The sequence below is a fragment of the Callorhinchus milii genome, unplaced genomic scaffold (assembly GCF_018977255.1).
Source record: "Callorhinchus milii isolate IMCB2004 unplaced genomic scaffold, IMCB_Cmil_1.0 Scaffold3, whole genome shotgun sequence".
NCBI classification, from domain to species: domain Eukaryota; kingdom Metazoa; phylum Chordata; class Chondrichthyes; order Chimaeriformes; family Callorhinchidae; genus Callorhinchus; species Callorhinchus milii.
The window spans coordinates 61,253,923-61,279,284 of record NW_024704744.1 but is presented as its reverse complement, the minus strand read 5'-3'; the positions used below and the strand labels follow the sequence as shown (position 1 = coordinate 61,279,284).

The following is a 25,362-nucleotide window of genomic DNA, read 5'->3' as shown; positions in this document are numbered from 1 at the left end:
TACTCGTCATGCATCTCATTCCCCCTTTATAAAGCAGACTGTGGAGTGATGGAGGGGAAAGCTTTATTTTACCTAACAGTTATCTCTGTCACTCTGACACCCACACACACTTTTATTAATAGTCAGAGGGAAAATTACCCCATGGCTACTTTGGCAGCGTTCCATGTCAGTGCTGGAGCAACGCAGCTCAATCACAGCTTTCCTGCCGACCTCTCACCTGGAATGTGGTGCTATCTGCACAAACACCGGACGATCACAGAGGTCAGGCACAAATGATACAAATAAGTTTTTTCTAACCCTCTCGCGTTTTTCTCTCTTCCTCTTCCTAAAGCATTTGAATCTTTTTTTATTTGCATCTTCTGGATATAGCTCTACAGATACCGGCTGCCACTCTGTACACTGGCCAAGTGGCCCTCATTCATGTGTGAGATTTGACAGTGTCTTTTAGCTGGTTTCCCAAACGGGCATAGATTACCACTGAACACAACCAACACAAAGGCCACAAACAAGCCTCTTCCAGCAGGGCTCTCTGAATAGCGATGGTCACCTTACTGTCTCTGCCTATTCCCTTCTCTCCACACACCACACACAATGGCCAAACAGTTTCCTGAAGTCAGTGCTGAAGTTGTGCCTGGCAATACCTTGGTGAAATCTTTCCGCAGCTACTGGGATTTGGGGTTGATCTGGAGAGTGGATGGTCTGGAGTGTGGGTGCCCCATGGCCTGCACATCACACCTGGTGATGTGTATGCCATTGGGCAGACACCGCTGTCTGTGTTTTACTCTCTGGGACTTTTGTTATATCTCAATCCTGTGAGGGGAGAAAGAGTAGTGTACATACAGCACATACATACATAGTTATATCAGTTCAGCAACACACTGATAGAGTCTTCAGCACTCTCCTCATTGTGTGTGTGTATTAGAGTGAGTGAGTGTGTGTTGGGGGCAGCAGCAAAATGTGTGCAACTGCATGAAATGCCTTTGATCCGATTTAATGGGATACTTTACGTGTGTGAGATTCTGGCAGTAACCAGGAGGATTGCTCTCACATGTATTGGTAAAACATGCAAAAATGCCCTAGTTTGTGCAGATGTGCAGAGCAGCTGTGCAGTTAGAGGACAAGACTTGCACAAGACACTGACTCACTTTCTTCTACTCTGCTCCATCCCCAGATGTGCCGACAACCATGGTTCCTCCAGTCAAAACTGGCTCTTGCTTGTCCATGGATGGCCGACGGCACGAGAGTGGTGAGAGCTGGCATGATGGGTGCCGCGAGTGCTTTTGCTACAGTGGACGTGAGATGTGCGCCCTCATCACCTGCTCCGTGCCCAACTGTGGGAATCCTACCATCCGGCCTGGACAATGCTGCCCATCATGCCCGGGTAAGGAAACTTTGCTGATGCCTTCCAGATTCGTGCATTAAGACCACAGGTCCAGGGCTCTGCAAATATTCGACTTTTGTTTCTCCCAGTGTCCTGGCCAACAATCCCCCAAATAAAATTGGCCACTCACTCCATGGCTATTTGATATTGCTGTGTGCAAATTGGCTGCCATGTTCGCCTACAAATTACATAGTCATTATACTTTACAGTAAATCCTGTGAAGCACTTTACGTCTTACTCCTGACATGAAAGATGATATATATCAAATGTAAGTATTATTATTAGCCTGTTTGTGCCTTTTCTGACACTTGTAGCGAGCAGCCAGTTTTTGTCAGCCTGACCTTTCGCAACAATGCTGCTGTGATAACCATTGTGAACTAGCACTCTCCCCACTGGAAACAAATACAGAGTTGGATCTGTGAGGAGGAGCACTTTGTACCATTGTCCGCAGCAAGGGAGTGGTGGGAGGTATTCTCTGTATTCCACTCTCTGAGACATTAGCAGAGCTGCTTGGAGTTCATGCAAATTGATTTACAGTCCTAACAGGAAATGGACCAAACCTTGTACTGTTCTCTGCAGCTCTCTGTCTCTGTACATAATATCATTTACCATTTTGTTTTGTTAAAGCTATTTTAAGCTATTCGTTCAGGGTGATTAATTCTTCATAGAATCCTACAGCACAGAAGGAGGCCATTCGGCCCATCATGCCTGTGATGGTTCTTTGAAAGAACTATCCAATTAGTCCCACTCCCACACTCTTCCCATAGCCTTGCAATTTTTTCTTTTCAAGTAATTAATAATAATTAATAATAATTCTTGCAATGATATAGTGCTTTTCACGTCTTCTCGACGTCTCAAAGCGCTTCAAGAATAAACTGTAAAGTGAATTGACCGTATATATTTTGTGGGCGAAATGTGGGTGATCCATTTGAAGATCAAGCAGATGGAATCTTGTTTAACGTCTCAAAGGACACCCCTCCAGTGTTCCCCTAGTGCTTTATTGAAGTGTGGTAATATATTATGAGCTCAAGTGCTGAAATGGGTCTTGAATCAACAACCTTCCTGAACTGAGGGTGAAAGTGCTGCCAACTGAGCCAATCTGCCACTTGACAGGTGGCTCTGCTTTACATCAAGCCAGTGGTGTACCTGACCCCGTGAGTGCTTGATGCTGACATGGGGTGGGGGGCAGGAGTTTGCCACAGGAACAGGTGAGCACGGAAATACATACCAAGCAAACCTTTACTGCTGCTGAGATATTTGCTCTGTTATGTGGCTCACATATTGCACAACTTGTGGAATCAGAACAGCTATTTATTGAGCCGAGATTTTCCCCCAAGCACTCAAACCAGTCTGTAATTTGGGAGTATTTAATCTCAGGAAAGCTTGATGGAATGCCCAGCATTGATATTCCTCACTTTGCAGAGCACGTAAATTTTCTGCCTCCTCTTCTCTCCCTTCCCAGGGACTCACCGAAAACACACATATGCACATCAAAAAAAAAGGGTAGAATGGCACAAATTATTTGTGTGTAGTATATATGGAATCTCTTCTCTCTCTCTCTCTGTCTCCAGCAGTTTATGCTTTCTTCATCACTACGCCTGACTCCATTATAATAATAATCCTTTCATTTAATATAGTACCTTATCACATCTTCGAGACATCTCAAAGCGCTTCACAGAATATAAAGTGTAAAGTGAATTGACTGTATATTTTGTGGGCAAAACATGGCAGCTAATTGCGCACAGCAGTGTCCCACAAACAGTCGTGGATTGAGTGACCAAATTATTGATATTTTTTAATTTATTTTTGAAGAGATTCTTACCCTAGGAAAAGCAATCCACCAGTTGACTAACAACAGGGTTCCTACTCACTGCTAGGTAAACAGGCGTGTGGTGTAAGGAAACTTGCCTAATGTTTCGCTAGGAATCAAACCCAGGTCCTCTCGCTTGCGAGGCTAGTGCTCCAACCACTAAGCTACAGGACTCCACATGCTATTAAAAATGATAGGCTTTAAGCCTATGCATCCTGACAGAGGATGGTATCCTTTCCCTTTTAAAACATAGTAATGAGTTCCAGTCTTGGCAAACAGCATTTAGAGTACCCTCTAATGCGGCCAAACGATGTGAAAGCACGCCTTCATTTTCTTTGGTAAAGAAATTAATTTTCTTCAGTCTGGTACACATTGGCAGCCTCTTCATTTTGCTGAGTGTTGATATTGTGCTTTTTATATATTGTGCTTTTTCAGAGGATTCTGGCCTTCGGAAGCCTGAGCTGAGCGACACATCTATCTGCCACGCTCCTGGCGGTGAATATTTTGTGGAAGGAGAAACGTGGAACATCGACGCTTGCACCCAGTGCACGTGCCACATTGGCCGGGTGCTGTGCGACACCGAGGTCTGCCCGCCAATCCTCTGCCAGAACCCCATCCGCACCCAGGACTCGTGCTGCCCACAGTGCCCAGGTATACACCTACCTTGCCCCAACCATTACAAACATTTCAGTCAAGTAAGACTGACTGAGCCAATTGGAAAAATAAAAACAACTTTTTGCAGCTACAGAGCAGCACCCTTCAAGTAGGATGAAAGTCGCAAAGAACGTTACAAAGAGGTTCACGGATCAAGGAGAGGAGGGGGAGATTGAGGATGTTGGCCAAGGCCACGGTCAAAGAGCGTGTATTTTAGCAGGGAGAGAAACACAAGGCAGAGAAATTTTGGGAGAAAGCTCGAATATGCAGGGGCGTAGCCGCTGAAAGATAGATGACTGGTGGTGGTCAGAGGGTGTGAGGAATGAGAGTGGACCAGTTGGAAAAACAAGGAAGAGCATAGGGCAAGAGGCGATCGCAGATATAGCTAGAGAGCATTGACTTGTGCAAAATGGGTTCTCTAAATCCATGTCTTCCTAATCTGCAAGTGTGAAGCAGTTAGTCCTATGTTGTATGGAGCTCACAGCTTCAAAGAAAATGTTTAGCACAGAGTGAAGATTTTCTGTGGTGCATTAAAGCCCACTTGTATACAGTTCAGATGAATGCAAATCCCAGTTGCACATCAGTGATTCATCCGAAAAACATTCCTACAAGGGAGCGTCTGCCTGCACCTTATGCCCAAGCCAGAACACTGCCAATGTTTATCCAAGTCCTAAATGAGGCTGAAACTCCTCAATCAATCACTTGACACAGCAGTTTTACCCGTGCTGCAGAGAAAGAGTAAGTACTTAGAACAGCATGGAGCTGAAGGCTCGTGAAAGAATGTGAGGCCCAAGCTGAGACAGCAAGCTTGAAACCAGGGATGGGGTAGAGAAGATTCAGGAGAAGGTTAGATGTCTGACCAGTCAGAGGACGAGGAGCAATAACTTGAGTTACACATCTCTCTCTCCCCCACCCACACCCCCCACACCCTCTACCCCCTCAATGAGTAGTACTAGGCCAGAAGGTCAAGAATTTGGTTTCCGGTCTGTACTGACTTACCTGATTTTGGCCAGGGTAGTACTAAGGGGCTACAATTGGCCTTGGCACCTTTGAACTAAGGAAGGGACATATCAGCCACTCTTCATCATTATCCATGACCCTGCTGGACATTGGGTGAGAACAGGATCTGGCTGTGCTTTGATGCCCCTTTCCCTCCTCCTTCCCACCCTCCTCAGTTGAATACTCTGCCACCATTCACTATCAAGGCTCATGCATAAAGTCACTTTGTCAAGTTACCAGCAGTAATTGGCACCTTTAGAATGTAAAATTTCTTGTGGACTCAGTCTTGACTTTCATCTTAAACCATAAAATTATGCAAAATATTGGAAAATTCTTCAATTTAGTCTTAATTTGGAAGTCTTAAAAAGAACGGAGGGAAACTCTTCCAAATCAACTGAATTGAAGAATATTCTAATATTCAACATAATCTTACGTTTTTTAATCTAAAAGTCTTAAGAATGAGACCACAAGTTTTCTTGTTTCTGGAGAGGAGGAAGAGGGGGAGTAATTCAAGGGAAAACCATTTGATTGTAACTAATTTGTAAACCTGTTTTTTTGTGTGGGGGGAGGGGAAATTTGCTTAACTGTATTCTGCTTTACATAATAAGTGTTTCCTAAACACTTCCTGTTTCTCCCCCCATTTTAAGATGAGCCCCTTCAGCCTTTGTCGCCGAGCAACAAAAGCATGCCCAGTTACTGCAAAAGCGAGGATGGAGATATCTACCTCGCTGCCGAATCCTGGAAACCCAACGTCTGCTCCAGCTGCATATGCATGGATGGGGTCATCAACTGCTTCTCAGAGTCGTGCCCTCCTGTGACGTGTGCCCGACCTGTCCTGCGGAAAGGGCAGTGCTGTCCATACTGCATTGGTAAGTAACAATAATGCTGTCTGATAATGGGGGGTGCGGCGAGAGGAAGAGGAATCTTTTGTCATTCTCTCTAAGGGAACCAGCAGGAACTGGCTGCTTTTATTGTGCTAACTCTTCAGTTGTTCATGGCTCAGCGTAAGTTAAATGTATTTTCTTTCCTGCTTCATGTCTGCTCCATGTACCCTGACCTGCCAGCAACACCTTCAGCGTCTGGCCTTCAGCTTTTCTCCCCCCACCCTCTGGAACTCCATTCCCTGAGCCTTTCCACCTTGTCTCCTCTTTTGCCTCCTTCACGGCCCATCTCAAGATCGTCCTCTTCGACTATGCCTTCAGTCATCCTCCCATCCCCACCCACCTTGCCCTCCACCCCTCTTGACTCCAACCCCCAGCTTGGGTGCGAACCCTTCACTGTCCAGCGCCTTGGGACGTCCTCCCGATGTGAAAGGCGCTATGTATAAATGCAAATGTTGTAGTTTCCAGAAATCCCTTTTCAGCCCTTTATCAGCTTCAATACCCAGCCACAGTCGCCCTGGTCACCTCCTCCCACCCAGCCCCCACCGCTCAGTGTTCCACACTATCCTTGTAAAATGTTATCCTGCATAAAGGACGCCATATCAATCCTTGTTATTGTAGATCGGAGTTCTGTGCTGACAGAGACCATGGACGGTTTGCCTCTTCTGAGGAGTCTTTCTTGTATAATTATTTGGGACAATGAGTTGTGTTTAGAGTGGGATTTCCCATTATAAATAGTAATGAACCAATTGCTATTTTTAGTGATCGTCATGTAATAGAACCAATTGAGACATAGAATCCACACTCGGCGATGTACTGGGGAAGGGATGGGACTTCCCTACTCACAATGCTGCATTGTATCACTTGACCCCTCAATGGGCTGTTTATTAAAAGCACGCAGAAGAAAGTTGATGGTTTTTAATATTGATATAGAATTATTCATCAAGGAACTCCACTCTCTACTTCAAAGCAAATTCTACTTGTTTTTTCATGTGAAAACACTGACACATTGGAGCAGCTTCTGACAGGGTCTGGCTCACGAGAAGCTTCTTGTTATGTCAGGGGTTCTACCAGTTGCCCGCACCCTGACACTCTCCACATGTTCAAGGTTCAGCTCTTTTTGACTGTAGGGCTCTTGCGCCCTCGAGTGGCCAGCTGCACTCCAGAGGTTAGAAGCTAGATCAGAAGATTAGTGCATTTGAATAAAGTAACCCTCACATCCCCTCCAACCATCCCCTTGAGATTTTTTCTGGTTTGTTTCCTTTTATCTCTTTTTGTGGGTAGTTTTTGCGGTGGTGACACTTAGTCTACAAGATCTGCATCCCTATATTTACAGTACTTTGGTTGGATTGAAATATTTTTGTGTTTGCTTCAGACACTTACTCAAAACACCCGATTAGAATCTCTGACTGCCTTGGTTACTTTTCTCTATTTAAATGTACATTCAGCGAGGACTCCCTCCGAGATATTACCCTGAGCAAAGGCCGTTGTATAAATGCCAAGTTGTTGTGTAAACTTCAGACTACTGTAGTCAGGAGTCAGTTTAAGCAGGTTGTGAACAGAGGCTGGCTTAATGGCTGCGGGGGTTAACTCACCGCCTGGTGTGTCACTTAGTTGCACATCTGGAAGCCCCAGGTGTGATTCCTAGTCTGTGCTGAATTGGCTGATCTCAGTTAGGGATGTTAACAATCGGTGGCTGTGCCTGGGCTTTGAAAAGGTAAAATAAGTTTCTCTCCAATGGTACAATTGGATTGGAGTCCTGTAGCTCAGTGGTTAGAGCACTCGCTTTGCAAGCGAGAGACCTGAGTTCAATTCCAGGCAGAGGGCGAAACCTTGGGCAAGTTTCCTTACTCCACACGCCTAGTAATAATCCCTCCAAAACCAAAAACAATAATAAATTGGTCATTTTTAATCTACGACTGTTTGTGGGACATTGCTGTGTGCAATTGGCTGCTGTGTTCCCCCCCAAAAAATATACAGTCAATTCACTTTACAGTGTGTTCTATGAAGCGCTTTGGGACATCCTCCCGACGTGAAAAGCGCTATATCAAATGCAAGGATTATTATTATTACAAATGTGCATGTGTATATACACACATGAGCTGTCAAAGAGGTGGACTTGAGGCAGGCTAATACAAGGTGAATGTTGAGCCTCCTTCTTGGCCCTGCCAGGTTAGAGCGGGGATCGTAAAGCCCCTCCCGCTAACCGATCTCATCAGACAATGGAAGCATTTAGCCACTGTGGGGTGTCAATGAGAGAAAATGATTAACAGAGGAGAGATCTAATGAGCCCTTTTGTCTTTGTTTTTCTGGGAAACAGAGGAGAGCATCCCAAAGAAGGTGGTGTGTCACTTCAACGAAAAGACATACGTAGACGAGGAGAGGTGGGATATTGACAGCTGCACCCACTGTTACTGCCTGCAAGGTCAGACACTGTGCTCGACAGTCAGTTGCCCTCCGCTTGCCTGCCTGGAGCCAGTCTACGTAGAAGGGAGCTGCTGTCCTGTCTGTCCAGGTAATTGGAGTGATAGCATCTTTTCCAGTTTCCAATTTACTGGGAAAGGTTGAATCTGCCCAGACTCCCTGCGGCTTCATCACATCCTTATTGTTATTTGTGGCAGTTGAAGAGCTACAGATACTTCAAAAAGAATCAGTTAGAGGGATGTGGAAAGGGCAGGTAAATGGGACTGAAAGGATTGCTGGCCACAGACACGATGGGCTGAATGACCTTCTTCTGTTTCGTAAATTTCTATGGTCCTAAGAGGGTGTGGTCTGTTGACCGAGTCTCTGCTTTGAGGGTAAATGGCAAAACTGCCAACCTTGAAACTTCCACTCTGGTACACACCTCACTTTCTCCTCGGCTCTGAACTCTATTCAGTGATTTAGACCAGACAATTACTACTCTCCTCCTTTCCTCCCCCATACACCAATTCCAAAACACTTGCTTTATTTCCTTAATTGACTAAAGCAATGGCCAGATCTGTTTTGAATTACAACTTTTTCAAAACATAGAACCCTACTAGTTGTCACCATGACCTAGTCCCCAGCATGGAGCAAAACCATACAGACCAGCAAACTGCAGGCTCAATGCCTGGTCAATGCCTCTATCTGGTCTTCACTCAGGTGGCAGTAGGGGCCCTACAAATGGTTTCAGCACATTCTTTGCTAAAGAAGGAAAATGAGTCAGGGTTCCTGCTCTCGATTGCTATCCAATGATTCCTACTGGAAAGTGCAACATGTGGGCCTTTGTGTTCCATGTTTTGATTAGGATAGCCAAGTCGAGAGGGCTGGCAAGCAATCTGCTTCACAGCGTTTGCTTGCCCATGACATTATATATGTTGTTAACCGAGTTGTTAACGGAGCTCCTGCTCTGGCCTCCTCTTGCTGGAGGGTGGGTCCACGGTTGCCCTTTGGTGTCCCTGCTCGAATGGTCATTGTTTGTGTGTGAGGCTTGGTAGTGAGTGTGGGCAGGCCACTCAACTATAGTGAGCGATACAACTCACTGGGCTGTCACACATATGCACTAACAATAGAGGGTTCTGAAAAGGGGTCAAGAGCTGGAATCCTGGATGATTTTTCCCCCCATCCCACACCAATCTCAAAGCTGATTTAGCTTTTCCATGCAAGCCTTGTTGAGACCAGCACAGATGAGAATTTAAACTGGCGAGCTCCTGTTCTGTAGACCATATGTATATTTGCTGTAGGTGATGCGCGTTTGTACCATAAAAATCTAACATGGATTTGCTGTGTAGACTACAAATGGCACTGTTGCATCGGTTCCTGAAGTGTGTCCCATCGAGATCACAGGGTACTGCATGTGCCCCTCATTGTTGCTTTCCTGCCTCCTCACAGACCTCTACATGCCCGAGCCAACCAACATCCCGATAGAAAAATTTGACCCAAGGGGAGAGATCGAAGTGGAAGCCCCATTCTGGCCGACACCTGGTGAAAACGAAATTCCCTCACACCTTCGAGACATGGGCAGTGGTAAGAGAGATGGATTGTTAACTCTAGCAACTGCGCACCCACTGCAAGGGAGACGGGGAGAAATCCTATTGATTCTACACTTATATTAACTTTTGGTGCCTTTTGTTCTGGCTTTGGTATGGTCGTGCCATCCTATGGGATGAACCCCCATCCTATTAGTTTGTCCAGAACATCTGTCAACTAAACTGACGACATGTCAGTTTATTCTCTGCTTGGGTGGGAGGAGAGGAGATTGCCCAGGCCAAAATTGTATAGCTCCAGTCTTCTCATTCCGCCTGGTTTTGAAATGCCAGTCTCAATGGACCAGCAAGAGTGCTGGTAATTAAATCACTCTCTTTAATTAAATATTTTTATTTAATGGTAGATGGAAATGCATTATTAAACATTACCTGATTTAAGTGCAGATAAAAGCACTCGAGTAACTGTCTAGTGGACTGCTTCCTAACAGGAACACTTGTATTGAGCCATATATTGTCCTTTCCAGTCTGCATTAAATGTTTGACTAGTAAATATTTTATAGCTCAATTCACAGAGCAATTCATAGTTCAGGATTAAACAAGCTCAAACATATGTTGCATGTTGGTTATCACTGTATTGCAAAATAACAGCTATGTTGTGAACTGACCCTCTTCGGATGTGGAGGTGGATGAAGGCACCTCTGATAAACTGTAACAAGCCAGAAGGTCACGGGTTTGATTCCTGGTGTTGAGTTAGCTGATCTCAACCAGGATTGGGGAACATGAAGCAGGCCAGAGCCCTCTGAGCAGAGGGAGCGAACAGGATGGTAGGCGGTTAGGAGGTCGGAGAGGTAGGGGGGAGCAAAACAGTGGTGGGCTTTGAAGATGAGGACCAGGATCTTGAACTGTATCCTCTATGTGATGGGAAGCCAGTGGAGTTGGGCGAGGATGGGGGTGATAGGTTCACGGAGCCTGGTGCGGGAGAGAACACGGGCTGCAGAGTTCTGGATGATCTGCATCCTGTAGATAATAAGACTTCAAGAGAGGGCAAGAGAACAGATCAATGCATCATTCAACACATTTCAGCTCATAGGACATTACTAAGATGATTGTGGAGTTCTGTAGCTCAGTGGTTAGAGCACTCACTTTGCAAGTGAGAGACCTGAGTTCAATTCCAGGCAGAGGGCGAAACCTTGGGCAAGTTTCCTTACTTCACACGCCTAATAATAATCCCTCCAAAAAAAACAATAATAAATTGGTTATTTTCAATCTACGACTGTTTGTGGGACGTTGCTGTGCGCAATTGGCTGCCGCATTCGCCCACAAATATACAGTCAATTCACTTTACAGTGTGTTCTGTGAAGCGCTTTGGGATGTCTAGAAGACGTGAAAAGCGCTATATCAAATGCAAGGATTATTATTATTATAATATAATAATAATAATAATCCTTGCATTTGATATAGCACATTATTGCATCATTGAGATGTCTCAAAGCGTCTTTGTAATGTAAAGTGGACTGGATTTTGTGGGTGAAACCCTGCAGCCAATTGCGCAATTGACCAATTTTTTTTAACTGCTACTTTTACCCAATAAACACCATCAATCACCTCAAAAATATGAAGCAGATTAAGATATTTTTCCATGATAACCCACTGAATCAAATTTAAGGATCTTTCCATCTTCCACTTTCTGGTAATCAGTTGTGAACTTCTTATTAATAATAACAACAACAACTTGCATTGATATAGCATCCCTCACACAGGGCAGCATCCCAGAGCACTTTAATTATAACAATAATCTTTACCAATGTCTACACACACTGTGCTCCTCTTAGTGGGTAATGCTCTTGTTCCTAACTTTCAGACTTTGGCGAAAATCCTAACAAAGAATTACTTTCTTCCTGTTCCATGTAGAGAACCTTCGTGTTAATGCCCACGGCGGAGATTATCCCCGGGACAACGAGGATTCTGCTATACACTCGGTGGCGTGGGTGGCCATTCCGGTCATGATCGCCCTGATTCTTGTCATAGCTCTGCTGCTGGTTAATCAGAAGAAACGGTGGATCCCAGTGCCCTGCTACAGAGCTCCTACAAAGGTAGGCTGTCCTTGAGAGATTCCTCACACCATACTTGCTGTTAAATCATGGAGATTAACAGCAAGTGTGCTTTTTATTGCATTTTGAGAGTCATAAACTGTACTTCTACCAAGCAAACAGGAGTGTGGCCACAATCAGCTGGCTGCACTCGACATGTATGCAGTTTTCAGAGCTCCACGGATGTGGATGCAGCTGAAGACGTGAGCTACACCCAGGGGAAAAGCATATCTGTGACTCACATTGTTCTTCAGCTTCAAATAATAAACATCTTTGCATTTGATACAGCACCTTTTCATGCTGAAACATCTCAAAGTGCTTCACAAAGTTTTCTGTACAGTGGAGTCACTTTGTATGAGTTGGTGATCATGGTGAACGCCCTCCATATTAGTTGGCAATCAATTTGTGCACAACAGTGTCGCACAAACAGCCATGACTACTTTATTTTTAATGGCCGCCAAACTACTCTGTATAATACATCCAAATTTTTTAGACACACTATGTCAGAGAACCAGGAGACTCTTTCTCATTAGGTCTGTTTCAAAACATACCTTTGATCATAGTTTTGGTCATCTTTCCATAAGTGTGTATTTATAAATTGTATTATAATTGTATTGATTAAAACAGTCTTAGCGTTCACAAAAAAGACGCTCTTTGCATGGCAGCTTTCCCTTTTAACTTTCTGTAATCTTTCAATAAGCAATGAACTATCACTGCTTTATCACAGTAATTTTCTGAGAAGAATTACTGAGCCTGATGGCACAAGGGAGGTGATTTAACAGGTACAGCTGAATCACTCCAAGTTAATTATTGTATCTCTACTGAAGTAAAGCCAGCTCCATAACTCCTTGAAGCCAATTTACTCCAATGTGCTTGGTACTCAGGATCTAAAGCGGATAAAAATAGGGTGATTCATAATTCATAGTAACTTTAAAAGTTTTGCGAGTTCTCCGATGATTCGGTCAGCAGTACCACTGCCTGGCATGGAACTGAGACATGCAGAGCACAGTACAGCCCTGGCCCCTACAACAATAAAAGTATTTACTGTGTAATGATGAGGAGTGATCGCAATTCTGGGCTGAGATAGTGGGCTTCAGTCAGGCAGCAGTAGATGGGCTACATTTGCCATCAGCACCTCCAAGCTCATGAGCAAAATATCAACCAAGGTTCCTGATCTTGATTGCCATCTAGTGTCCCTTGTTGGCTAATACATGCATGTACATATCAAGCGAGGTCAAGATCAGGCTCGGCTTTGAATCTTAGAGCCATTGATTTCAGGAGATGGAACTAGATGTCTAACACATGTGGAAACCCACCACCATGCTTACGAATATTCAAACCGAAAATTAAAGCACTAAACTAAAAGACTACAATTGGCCAAAAAGAAACCTAACAGCAGTATTTTGGACTCCCATGTGATATTTTATCCCTTTTAATGTTTTGGAGGCAGATAAAAGATTCACAATATCAAAAGGGAAGAATGTATCCCATGTGGAAATGACGAGGAAAAATATAAATCAACTGGCAAAAAAAGCAAAAAAATATTAAATGGAACGAGAGGCTTTGATATAACAAGATACATCTTCTTACATCTGATTAAAAAATAATGGACAAGGACACAATTAATGTTTTTAGTTTTTTTTGTGTTTTCCTGACTTGCTTTTCTGTCAGATCTTTGGAGATTTTTGTACCTACTTGGAAAATGAATCTCCATTCAGATTGAATTTGAGTTCTGTTTAACATGTTTAATGTAGTGGTTAGCATGCTCACCTCGTAAGAGAGAAGACCTGGGTTTGATTCCCGGGCGGGATGAAACCTTAGGCAAGTTTCCTTACTCCACATATCTCTGTTTACTTAGCAGTAAGTAGGAACCCAGTTGTTAAGTCAATTGGAGGATTGCTTTTTTCAAAAAAAATTGGCAACTCAAACCACGATTGTTTTTGGGACCCTGCTGTATGCAATTGGCTGCTGTGTTTCGTCCACAAAATACACAGTCAATCCACTTTACAATATATTCTGCGAAGTGCTTTGAGATCTCAACGACGTAATAATTATTATTATTATAAGGGACTATATCAAATGCAAGGATTATTATTATTATAATATTCTTCACTAAGTCAGTTGTGTTGTCCACTGGATTTCCAGCCTTACTGCAGTGGGATCGTGGTTCCCTACATAGATAGAGAATAGCATGAAAGAGATACCCCTCTCAGCCAGTTACAGAGCTTCATTGGCAAGGTTCCATACCAATGCCTGTTGAAGCAGAGCAGGAGATGTCCTCGGGCAAAGGAAATTGAAAATAGTACAGCTGCACTTTAGTCCTGAGATAAACGATCTCCACTGTGAAACTTTTCTTTGTGGAAGTCGGTCAAAACCCTTATAAGAAGGCAGCATTCTCCTGATAACACTTGCGTACAGTGTTGAATCATAGAGCAGAATGTTCCCAGGATGGTCTCTGGTCTGTGATATCCAGTGTCAAATAAGATAGCCAAGTGTCTCAGATATCTAGGATAACAAACCCACTCAATCATCAAACCCCTGCATCCATCTTTTGCTTGCTTGTTTTCCTTATCTACATGCGATGTCATCCGCAGACATGGGGTCAACTTCCACATGTATGCGGATGACACACAAATCTACCCCAAGGATGGAGTCTTGGGGTACCCTGCAAGTGACCGGGCAGGAGTGGGAGGAAAAGCGATTTGCAGAGATGTATTGTTGGCAGTTTGTGAAGTAGGACTCAAACCATGCAAGTGCGGTCCCACTACGGTGAATGAGGGAGGAGAGGCAGTGGAGAATGGCGTGATCGAACGCGGCGGAGAGATCCCGGAGAACGAGGAGGCAGAGGGAACCATATATGCGGATCTGAACTCCTCAACCTCCCTGGTCTCTCCCTTAGACTCTCCGAACCCGTGCGTAACTTAGGCGTCAGGTTCAATCCCCCAGCTTTCCTTTCTACCCCACATCTGTTCCCTAACCAGGGTCGCTTTTTTCCACCTCCATCACACTACCTGCCTCCTTCCGTACTTCACAAACACAGCAGCCAAAACCCTCGTCCACACCTTCATCACTTCCCGGCTGGACTATCCCAATGCCCTCCTCGCTAGTGTCCCCAGTTCCACCATACACAACATTCAACTACTTCAAAACTCTGCTGTCCGGATACGCCCTGAAACTCTGGAACTCTCTCCCTCAATCCTTCTGCCTTGCCCTCTCCCTTCCCACTTTCAAAAACCCACCTAAAGAACTTCCTTTTTGATCATGTTTATGGTCACCTCCCTCTCCCCCGGGCTGGGAGTCAGACGTTGCCATTGTCAAGCGTCCCAGGACGCTGCCTCATGTGAAGGATGCCATATCAATGCAAGTTGTTGTTGATTGTTTTGGAGTAATATCCCAATTGGCCTATGAGATAGTTTGGTAGGGCTGATAAAGTTGACCTTGGGAAATAGAAATTAACTCACTGTCCAAACTCTCACATGAAGATTGATTCGGGTAAGCTACTAGAGATTTAGTACCATAAATGCCCGTTATGGTACCATATCTGGAATTGTACAATACAATACAATTTATGTTTATATATACATATAATGTTGTAGCCCAGTTTAAGCCAGCACCTTCAAGGCCAATAGAGTAAGAGGAATAAAGTGAAAAGAAAGGTAAGCCCTAATATGTGCTTGGATAGTGAATCTTGTAGCTGAAATAAATAATAATAATTTGGTCACTCAATGCACCACTGTTTGTGGGACACTGTTGTATGCAGTTGGCTGCTGCGTTTCACTCACAAAATATACAATCATTACATTCAGTGAAGCGGTTTGAGACGTCTCAATGACATGATAAGGCACTATATCAAATGCAAGGATTATTATTATTAAATGACATGTAAAATTACAAAAATAAGATGTAATAACAAGAGCAAAACTGGTGATTTGAGGATACAGTTCAAGATCCTGATCCGCAACTTCAAACCCTTCATGGCCTCGCTCCTCCCTACCTCTGTGACCTCCTAACCCTCTACCAACCTGCCCACTCCCTCCGCTGAGCAGGCTCCAGCCTGCTTCACGTCCCCCGCCTTGTCCGCCCCACCATTGGCTGGCGGGCCTTCTGCCACTCTGCCCACACCCTCTGGAACTCCATCCCACAGTCCTTCCACCTCGCTCCCTCTCCCTTGCCACCTTCAAGATCTGTCTCAAGGCTCTCCTTTTTAACCATGCCTTCAGTCACCCTCCTACCCCTACCCTTTCTGTCCTCCATCCCTCCTGATCCCAACTACCAGCTTGGGTGCAGATCCCTGACAGTCCAGCGCCTTGGGACATCCTCCTAAAATGAAAGGCGCTATACAAATGTAATTTCTTGTTGTTCTTTGTGGATGAGGATTCATTCCAGCTAAGCTTTTTTTTCTTTTCTTCTTGTCTTGCAGCCCTCCTGTCTGAATAATCAGCTGGTTTATGTGGACTGTAAGAAAGGAACCATGGTTCAAGTGGATAGCTCCCAGAGAATGCTGAGGATGGCAGACCCAGACTCCAGACACAGTGGTTTCTATAGCATGCCAAACACAAAGCAGAACAACTTGCAGGTGGACAGCTTCTACCAGACAGTGTGAGATGCCTCTCGACCCAGAAAGACTCTTTTTATCCGCTACAAAAAAATGCAAAAAAAACAAACAAAAAAAAACCAAGCTACAATTGTGCACTTGCTTAATGGACTGTATTGGGTTTGTGAATTCATGTACAGCTCTGAGACTTTACGGGACAGGATTCGTTTCACTCCTACAGTATGCCAGAAAAAAATCATTCCCGCTTTTCCTTGTGATATTTGACCAAGTGTTTCCTAGAACACTTTAGCACCAAAGTTAAAGTTACTAAGGTTTTATCTGCATGTAATATAGCTGTAGAGAGGAGAAGGACATTGTGTGGAAGGAAAGTCTCTCAAGTTGACTACCAGTGACTTTCCAAATGTATGGACTCTGGTTTTCTCAGTCTCTGTACCTGTTAATGACAAAGCCTAACCCACTGAAAACTATAGAGAGAAAACCTTTGGCATGAACATCGTGTAGTGTGCCCCAAGTACAAACGTAGAAAAGGACCATCATGGTCCCAAACTCCCAGGCCTACCGTAGACGCAACATTTCTGTACACATGGAAACGTAAGATAAGTAAGGACATTGTTTTTCTTTTTAAAAGCGCATGGCAAAGATATTAAGGGTAGGTTGACTTGAGGCCATATTAAAGTGTATCGTGTGCTGCTTTTTATTGGCCAGTTGGTTGGCAAGCACAGCGAGTGGCTTCGCCCAAACTTTTTTTATTGTATGATATTAGCACTGGATCGTGTAAGATGCCACCAGAGACGAGGACAACCACAAAGGTTTTTTCCCCTACCCCCTTCTCCACCCTACCTCCCTTCTTCTCCCACCCCCTCCCTAAAAAAGGCTACCGACTCCCTCTGGTGGGGTACCTAGAGTTTCGAAGGTGGAAATCGAAGAAACTTTGTTGGACAAAGTTCCTGCTTTGATATTGAAGAGAAGACTGGGGTTTGTACTTACTGGTATGCAGACTAGAAACTGCTTCCGTGGTAGGAAGCTTCGTAATGATATATTGCTCAAGCACCTTTTTTGAAGCTCAGAAAAAAAAGGAGATTATGCTTTGTGAAACATTAGCATTATAGGAATATTTATGTTAATATATATTATGCTAAAACAAAAGTATTTGTACATATATATAATTTTCTATGTTTTCCTGTTTAATGTATTTATATCCTAGAGAGATTTTATCCAGTTTAAAAAAAATAGCTTAACAGGCATTCCATTTCAGTGCTTGATGGCTCCCAGGATCCACGAAAGGAAGAGCATCTCATTTTTACCTAAGATTTTGTGCCTTTTGCTGACAGCTTCAGCATCGCTCGCTCTCACTACTTACTTATTTCAGCCTTGAAAAGGCTTTAAAGACTGCATTGTGGATTTCACAGTCATCCTTAATAACGTGTTCACTGGTGGGGTTTTACTTCTCCTCAAGGCCACAATGTCCCCCCCACCTCCTGCTCAGGCCCAGTCAGGTCAGAATGTCGGTGATTGACTGTACAGTTTAATGGGTCAGTCCTTGTTTGATTGCTATCACAATGTAACCCTCAAAAGGTTATGAGCAAAGCGACACTGTACTTTGTTGTTCCTGTCATTGTATTGTGTGTGTATGTGTGTATATTTGCCCTTATTTCCTTTTGAAAGCTCAGTGTAAACATTTCCTCTTGCAATTGGAATGCACTAGACGTGCTTTATTTAAACAAACAGCACAGCTACTGCCCCTCACCCCTACCCGCTCTCCCCCCAACCCTCCCACACACTCCTTCCAATGACTCAGATAGTTTATCTAATCAGTAGCTGAGCTTGACAGACCAGAAGAGTCCTAGATTCAATCCCTATCCTATGATGAGAGAGCTGATATTAGCTGGGGTGGCCTTAAGGGCACAATGCCTTCAATACCCCTGGGTTATGGGTGGGGGAAAATACTGGCAGCGTTCCTGCTTCTGGTTGCCATCCAGCAGCCCCTGCTGGCAGTGCATATCAATGCGTATCAGTTTAAGGCAAAATGGGGCTTGACTGAGATGCTGAATATTGTACTACGATTCACTGTCAAAGCTCACAAATGAATGGCCATTCGGGTGAGGTAACAGAGCAAAACCTATGGAATCTTACCTGGATAGAAGCGAGCAACAAGCAGTGAAATACCTTCATGAGAGGAGTTAAGAGGGGACAGGTGATTGGCAGCTGGGGAAGAGAAGTGGAAAGGGAAGAAACACACATTTCAATAAAGCTGATTGGTGTAATGGCATTTCCTAAGACAGCGGCGTTCCACGGTGTACGTTATGTTATGGGTAATTGTGAAAAGACTCCATATCCTCTGGAAGACCTCACAAACATGCATTGTCTGACAAATTTGAGGGAGAGAGAGAGAGGAAATTACAAAAGCATGACAAGATTCCTGTTACTGAAAATTTACTAATGAAAAAAAACTACTGGAATGTTGTCATTGATAAGCTGGACTTTTTTTGTGTAGTTTGTCTATTAATGGATAAAAGTATAATTGACTAAATTTATTAAAAACAAAATGACAGGTCTTGGCACTTTTTATACTAATTACTCCCCACCCCTTTTTTCTTGTGTAATATCTTTTAAAGTGCTTTCATGAGAGAATCCATTACCCAGTTTGCTTAATGTGAAAATGTTGTAATTGTTGTTTCGTAGTTGGAAATTCTCAAGTATTGTTGTAGATACTTGAAATTGGAGCTTGCTGAACTTGAAACTGAAAAGGAAAAAAAAGAAATCTAATTTATTGTTTAAATGACCTAATTTATTAATCTGATGATTAATGAAGAGTTAGAACATGACAAGATGTAAGGTGTTTGCTCTGTACGTACTGGAGTCAAAGATGCTCTGGTTAAATTTAAGGGTCGAGATTTTCCTGTCTATCCCTAAAGAAAGGTTATTTGCTGAAAACCCTGTACTATCTTCCCTTCCTTTAATCCCCCCCCACCACAACCACCCCACCCCCACCCCAGCATCCCTGGCTCGTTGTTTACGTACATGAAAGCAATTCTTCCTGTCCACTCTAAAAGAATATTTCTGTCAAGACCAATTATTCATTCCTTTCCCACCAAAAGAGTTGTGTCAAGAAGTTTTAACATATATCATAACTGCTTGTTTTGTGAGTGTGGCCGAATTCTGGAGAGAAAAGAACCTAACAGGATACAGGACACGGGGGTGAAATGCTTTTTTTAAAAAAAAGGATTGACATCCGCTACGCACTGTATCCATTACACTCTTGTATCTTGGTTACTGTTGTGCTAATGTAAAATAATGCAAATATATTTCTAAAATAGATGCGTATGTGGCACTTGGAGTGCACTGCAGGTCTGCAGTTTGCTTGTTTACTTTTTTTTTAAATGTAAGGCATTTTCTTGTAAATTTGCTCTTGACAGCACAATAAACAATGTTAAACCCACTGCCGCTCTCTGTGCTTGTGATATGGAGCACGTGTAAGTTTAAAATCCTTGTCCTCATGTTCAGAGTCCTTCACGGCCTCAGCTGACCTACCACTTTATCCTCCTGCAGCCCTACCGACCAGCCACTCCCTCCACCTAACTAACACTGGCCTGTTTTACTTCCCTTGCCCTGGCCGCCTCACTATCAATAGGCCAGCTGTTAGCCATTCTGCTCTCGCCCTCTGGAGCTCTATTCCCAAGTTGCTCCACCTCGGCCCCTTTCACGTCAAGAACTTTTCATCTTTTGGTCACCTGTTTCCCCTGCCTTGCACCAGCTCGGATGCCCAGTTAGCTGTGTAAAGGTACTACACCGATGTAAATTGTTGTTGTGAATTGAACAGCACCCCTCCCTGGACACACACTTGTGTGAAAGTCTAGTTTGCGCAACACAAAGCCGTATGTAGCTCAGACATCTTATTTTCAGATATGCCACAATAGCACATCAAGTTGGCACAGGTTTAGAATTTCAAAGGGTAATTTGAGGACAGACACCAGGAAGGTTTTCTTTACCTAAAGGATAATTAGCAACTGGAACAGGTCGCTAGGAAAGGTAGTTGAAGCCAGGGCACTCTAGATTAATTTACAAAGCAGCTTGATGCTGTGATGGGAAGATGGTAGGGTGGGTATTCTGGAGAGTTAATAATAATCTTGCATTTGATATAGCGCTTCATCACGTCTTCGAGATATCTCAAAGCGCTTCACAGAATATACTGTAAACAACAACAACAACTTAGATTTATATAGTGCCCTCCACGCCGGACGGCGTATCAGAGCGCTTTACAGTAACGGATCCCCTTCCATAACGGAAGGTGATAAAAGTGGAGGGATTTGAATACAAAGGTGAGGATCTTGAAGTCGATCCTCTCTGGCAAGGACTGGGGTGATCGGGGAGCGGAGTTTCGTGCGGGTGAGAATGCAGGCAGCAGAGTTTTGAATGATTTGGATTTTATGGATAGGAGACCGGTGAGGAGGGCTTTAGAATAGTAAGTTGACTGTATATTTTGTGGGCGAAACGTGGCAGCCAATTGCGCACAACAGTGTCCCAGAACATTCGTGGTTTGAAGTGACCAATTTTTTTTTGAAGGAGTTATTACCCCCGGAAAAGTGATCCGCCAATCGACTACTTACTGCTAGGTAAACAGAGGCATGTGGGGTAAGGAAACTTGCCCAACATTTCGTCCAGCCAGAAATCAAACTCAGGTCTCTCGCTTGCAAGGCGAGTGCTCTAACCACTGAGCTACAGGATGCCACAGGAGATGAGATCAACTGAGCCAAAGGGCTTTCTTAGGACCAGAGATAGGTATTTGGGCCTTTTGAGCACTGTGAATATCAGCAGGTTGTGTGGAAGAGCCACGTGGTCCAGGAAATTCCCAGGTTGTAGATGGACTGTGAGCAGGACCCCTGATCTATGCTGAGAATCCTGGCCTAGCCCACTGACATCAAATGCTCACCTGGAGTCGAGCATCAATGAGCACAGTAGTATACAGCATTTACTATATCAAAAAAATGTATCCGTACAATTTTCGCACCTCCTCTCCTAATTAATGGTGCTGCTGACTCAGGCTGGGTACAGTGCACATGAGGTGGAGAGTAACGTTACCTCACTCTTCACATGTGAGTCTAAAATGAGTGTCAGCGGGTTATTTGACCTTGAAGGTATTATCTGTGAAGCCTGATCCCAGTCTTCAGTCAGTGTCCACTCATGTACAGCCACACAGCACTTTCTAGCGGTGGGGAGGAGGGACAGGAGGGTCACTGTACAATGATCATAATACAACTTGCATTTATATAGTGTCCTTCACACAGGACAATAAAATAATAATCCAACATTTGTGGAAAAATTTTATTACACCCTTCACGTCAGAAACATGTCTCTGAGCACTTCACAGGATGTACTATTTGTGTGTTTTGTAGATGAAATTTGAACAAGAACACTGGCTGTTTTTTATCCTTGCCAACCCAGGGACACTAAGCTCAAATGTTCAGCAACAACTTGCATTTGTATAGTGCCCAAATGTAGTCTCTCAACTGCTGTTCCGGCTGAGACCAGCTAGCTCATCTCACCAACACGCATTGTCACATGAATAACGGTTGCCTGGACCAGCGTACCTAGTGCCTGTGGAACCAAACCTCAGCAGAGTTTACTTTGTGGAGTTAAAAAGGATAACACAGCCGATGTTTAGTGTTGCATGATGTTTAGTTTCATAGTGGTTCGGTAATGAGCTGTGATACTCCACAGCTTTCCTGTTGCTGCATCTGAGACGTTCATAGAAAGAAATGTAACACTCCTGTTGAGATGTGTTAATTGGTTGCAATTAGAAACCAGTTCCTAGCAAACCCATGGGAGGCTGCATGTAAATCATTTGTTACAAGTGATCATATCTCTTGCTGTGGTTGATGAGAATGGTTTGAGATTACAAGCGGTGGGTTTAACTTGAGTTGTGTTTATATTTCCATCTTTGTAAATTGTAGTAATAATAATAATCCTTGCATTTGATAATTTGATATAGCGGTTTCACGTCTTCTAGACGTCTCAAAGCGCTTCACAGAATATACTGTAAAGTGAATTAACTGTATATTAGTGGGCGAACGTGGCAGCCAATTGTGCACAGCAATGTCCCACAAACAGTCGTAGATTGAAAATGACCAATTTATTATTGTTTTTTGGTTTTGGAGGGATTATTTTTCTTTGCTAATCTATTCCTCTTCTTGTTTACCCCTCTCCCTCTACCAAAAACACCCAATTTATCTCTATAATGTATCCAGTCTTATTCAGAAAGCGCTCCTGAGTTAGCCTGCAGTAAGCGTTGGGGAAAGCCTGGAATAGGTGGACTTTCTCCTCTTCATTGAGAAACCTTCTTGCTTCAGTTGCTGTCTGAGTTTCCACTCAGGCTGGTTTAGATCAGGGAGTCAACAACCGCACCTTGCACTTATATAGCCATGTCCAGCAGAAAGGCCACAATTAGCCTCAACATACCCAGACTAGGCAAGTGATATATCTTTCCTAGTCTGGGTATGTTAAGGCTAATTTTTGATATATATCAGTCAGTGTTCCTGTCCTGGCTCATTATCAAGAACCTCTGCTGGAAAGTCTACGAGTATACACTTGTGTGGTGGCAATACAGTATAGAAACAGACTTGTCTGTAACGCCCCCACAATTGTGGTCTGCTGGCACTCGAATGCTGTGCTGGGGGCGTGCGACATTGTTGGATGTGCCATTCTTCAGATGAGACATTAAACTTATGTCCCATCTGCCTGTTCTGGTGGATGTTAAAGATCTCATGGCGCTATTTGAAAAAAGAAGGGGTCTCACAGTGTCCTGGCCAACAATCCTCCAAATAATTCACACACTCTATGGTTGTTTGTGGGACATTGCTCCTGCACAAATTGGTTGCTGCGTTCACTCACAAAAAACATAATCACTGCACTTTTTACAGTATATCCTGTGAGACGCTTTGTGATGTCCTGTGGAGTCCTGTTCTCAGTGGTTAGAGCACTCGCCTCGCAGTGAGAGACCTGGGTTTGATTCCCAGCAGGGCGAAACCTTGGGCAAGTTTCCTTACTCCATACGCCTGTTCATAATCCTTCAAGAAAAAAAAACAATAATAAATTAGTCACTTCAATCCACGACTGTTTGTGGGATAGTGCTGTGTGCAATTGGTTGCCCTGTTTCACCCACAAATGTAGTCAATTCACTTTACAGTGTAATCTGTGAAGCGCTTTGAGATGTCTAGAAGACGTGAAAAAGCACTATATGCAAGGATTATTTATGTCTTGATCACGTAATAAGGCGCTATTTCAAATTGCAAGGTTATTATTATAATTGAATTGGGGGAAATGTACATTGTTAAAAGTAGCAATCGGTTCACAACATATTTAGAATGAGAAATTTAAGTCACAGCAAAAAGATAGCTATTTGTAGAGATTAGCGTCAGATAGACCCCAGTGTCCAGAGTCACAGTCAATATGTGCTGATCTCAAGCTGGGTTGCAGTTGGAGGTGCTACAATTGGGCTCACTGTTACTGTATTAAGGAAGGGAAAATCAGTCAGGGTTCCTGCTCCTGATAGCTCCCCAGAGAGCACGATGTGTTAAAGTCAGGTGAGGAAGCAGACTTGTGCCTTTGGAAGAGGAAAGAAAATTGTAGAGTGGGAAGAAACACATCCTGCCTTCCTTGGCTCTATTGAGTTCCCTGTACTTTACTTCCTGCTTGAGTAACTCTATCACAAAAGCCCTTTGCCGTTTATCACAGCTGTACAATGGTATTGTGGTCTCTCATAACACAGGGCAGCCAACAAGGGACAATGGTAAGCAGCTGTCCATTTGAAGACCCACTTCACTGCAGTCGTGTGATCTCCAAGCCCATTTGTTGGAACCAAGTCCCAAACACCTGCCTGTGGCCAGTTCTGTCCCGTTAACAAATACAGGAAGTGTAAGGGTTCAGGAGTTAGAAGAGCTCTGCAGGTTTTTTTAAGTGTATTTTTCAATCCTCTGTTACACTGGCCAAATAATAGGCTTGGCTGCCTCTTGAGTTTTAGAAAGGTTAGAGAGCACTGGTGTGGTCCATTAACAACTGGCAAACATTACAAATATGCACAATCTGTTAAGACTCTAACAAAAAGTCCTCAGAGGTTCGAAGCGAACATTTTTCACTGAGTCCAATATTGCGTGTGAAAAGGCCTTTGTATTTAAGCCCCTGAAATTTGTTATCAAAGTGCCTACTTTTGATGCAATTCTGAATGGTCAGCATACAATGAAGAGAATGGGGTAGCTGGATATCCCTGTAACAAAGCTACATACAGAATTGCTTATCGCAAAATGAACGAGTGAGCCTCTGCACTGCTCAATGGCTCAGTTACTTAACTGGGTAGTGCGGAACGGAGCTATACATGATCAATATAATTGTAGGTTTGAATCAATATATGCTGATCTCAAGCTGGGTTGCAGTTGGAGGCGCTACAATTGAGCTCACTGTCTCTGTGTTACAGAGTGGAAAACCAGTCAGGGTTTGTGCTCCTGGTAGCTCCCCAGCTGTACCCAGAGCCAGTTGTGTGTTGAAGTCCGATGAGAAACAATCAGGTTAAGGCATGATTGCCCACCTCCCTCCTCCTCTGGCATCTGTAGAATAATCACCTTCAAAAGAAGAGAGATGAAAGGGAGGAGCAGTATTAGCAGCCTTTAAGAATAATAGAAACTATTAGAATCAACCTTCTACAGTCCAGACAGGTAGTCATTTTAATTGCCTAAAAGCCCAAGTTACCAACATTTAATTTACCTCGATCAGTAATGACCACACATCATTTATGGGCTTCACTAAAACGTCTGGGCAGAGAACGTATTGATCTCGTGTTCAGCATGCCATTGATTTATCCTTTATGCGACAAACATCAATGGATAACATTGTGAAGAGAATTCCTTCAAACTGCCAGCCATTAACCAGTAAATCCACTGTCACATTGATTCAGCCCTAGTAATGCTCAGAGACAGACAACATGTTAGAAAATCAAGGCTGACACTGGGCACAGCACTGAGGGAGCACTGCATTGGCGTCTTTCGATTGAAACAA

At 43.7% G+C, this 25,362-nt stretch overlaps 1 protein-coding gene across 2 annotated transcripts in view; it reads left to right on the top strand.

Annotated features, from left to right (window-relative positions):
• The window catches only part of crim1 (cysteine rich transmembrane BMP regulator 1 (chordin-like)), a 123,862-nt gene extending 104,106 nt beyond the window's left edge, over positions 1-19,756 (top strand). For both annotated transcript variants that reach the window (XM_042332682.1, XM_042332681.1), the window contains exons 11-17: positions 1,172-1,381; positions 3,627-3,842; positions 5,492-5,713; positions 8,046-8,240; positions 9,578-9,712; positions 11,584-11,765; positions 16,183-19,756. In XM_042332682.1, coding sequence (XP_042188616.1) covers positions 1,172-1,381; positions 3,627-3,842; positions 5,492-5,713; positions 8,046-8,240; positions 9,578-9,712; positions 11,584-11,765; positions 16,183-16,365 — 1,343 coding nt within the window. In that variant the 3' untranslated portion in view covers positions 16,366-19,756. The remainder of the gene's footprint in view (positions 1-1,171; positions 1,382-3,626; positions 3,843-5,491; positions 5,714-8,045; positions 8,241-9,577; positions 9,713-11,583; positions 11,766-16,182) is intronic.
• Positions 19,757-25,362: the final 5,606 nt, after the last annotated feature.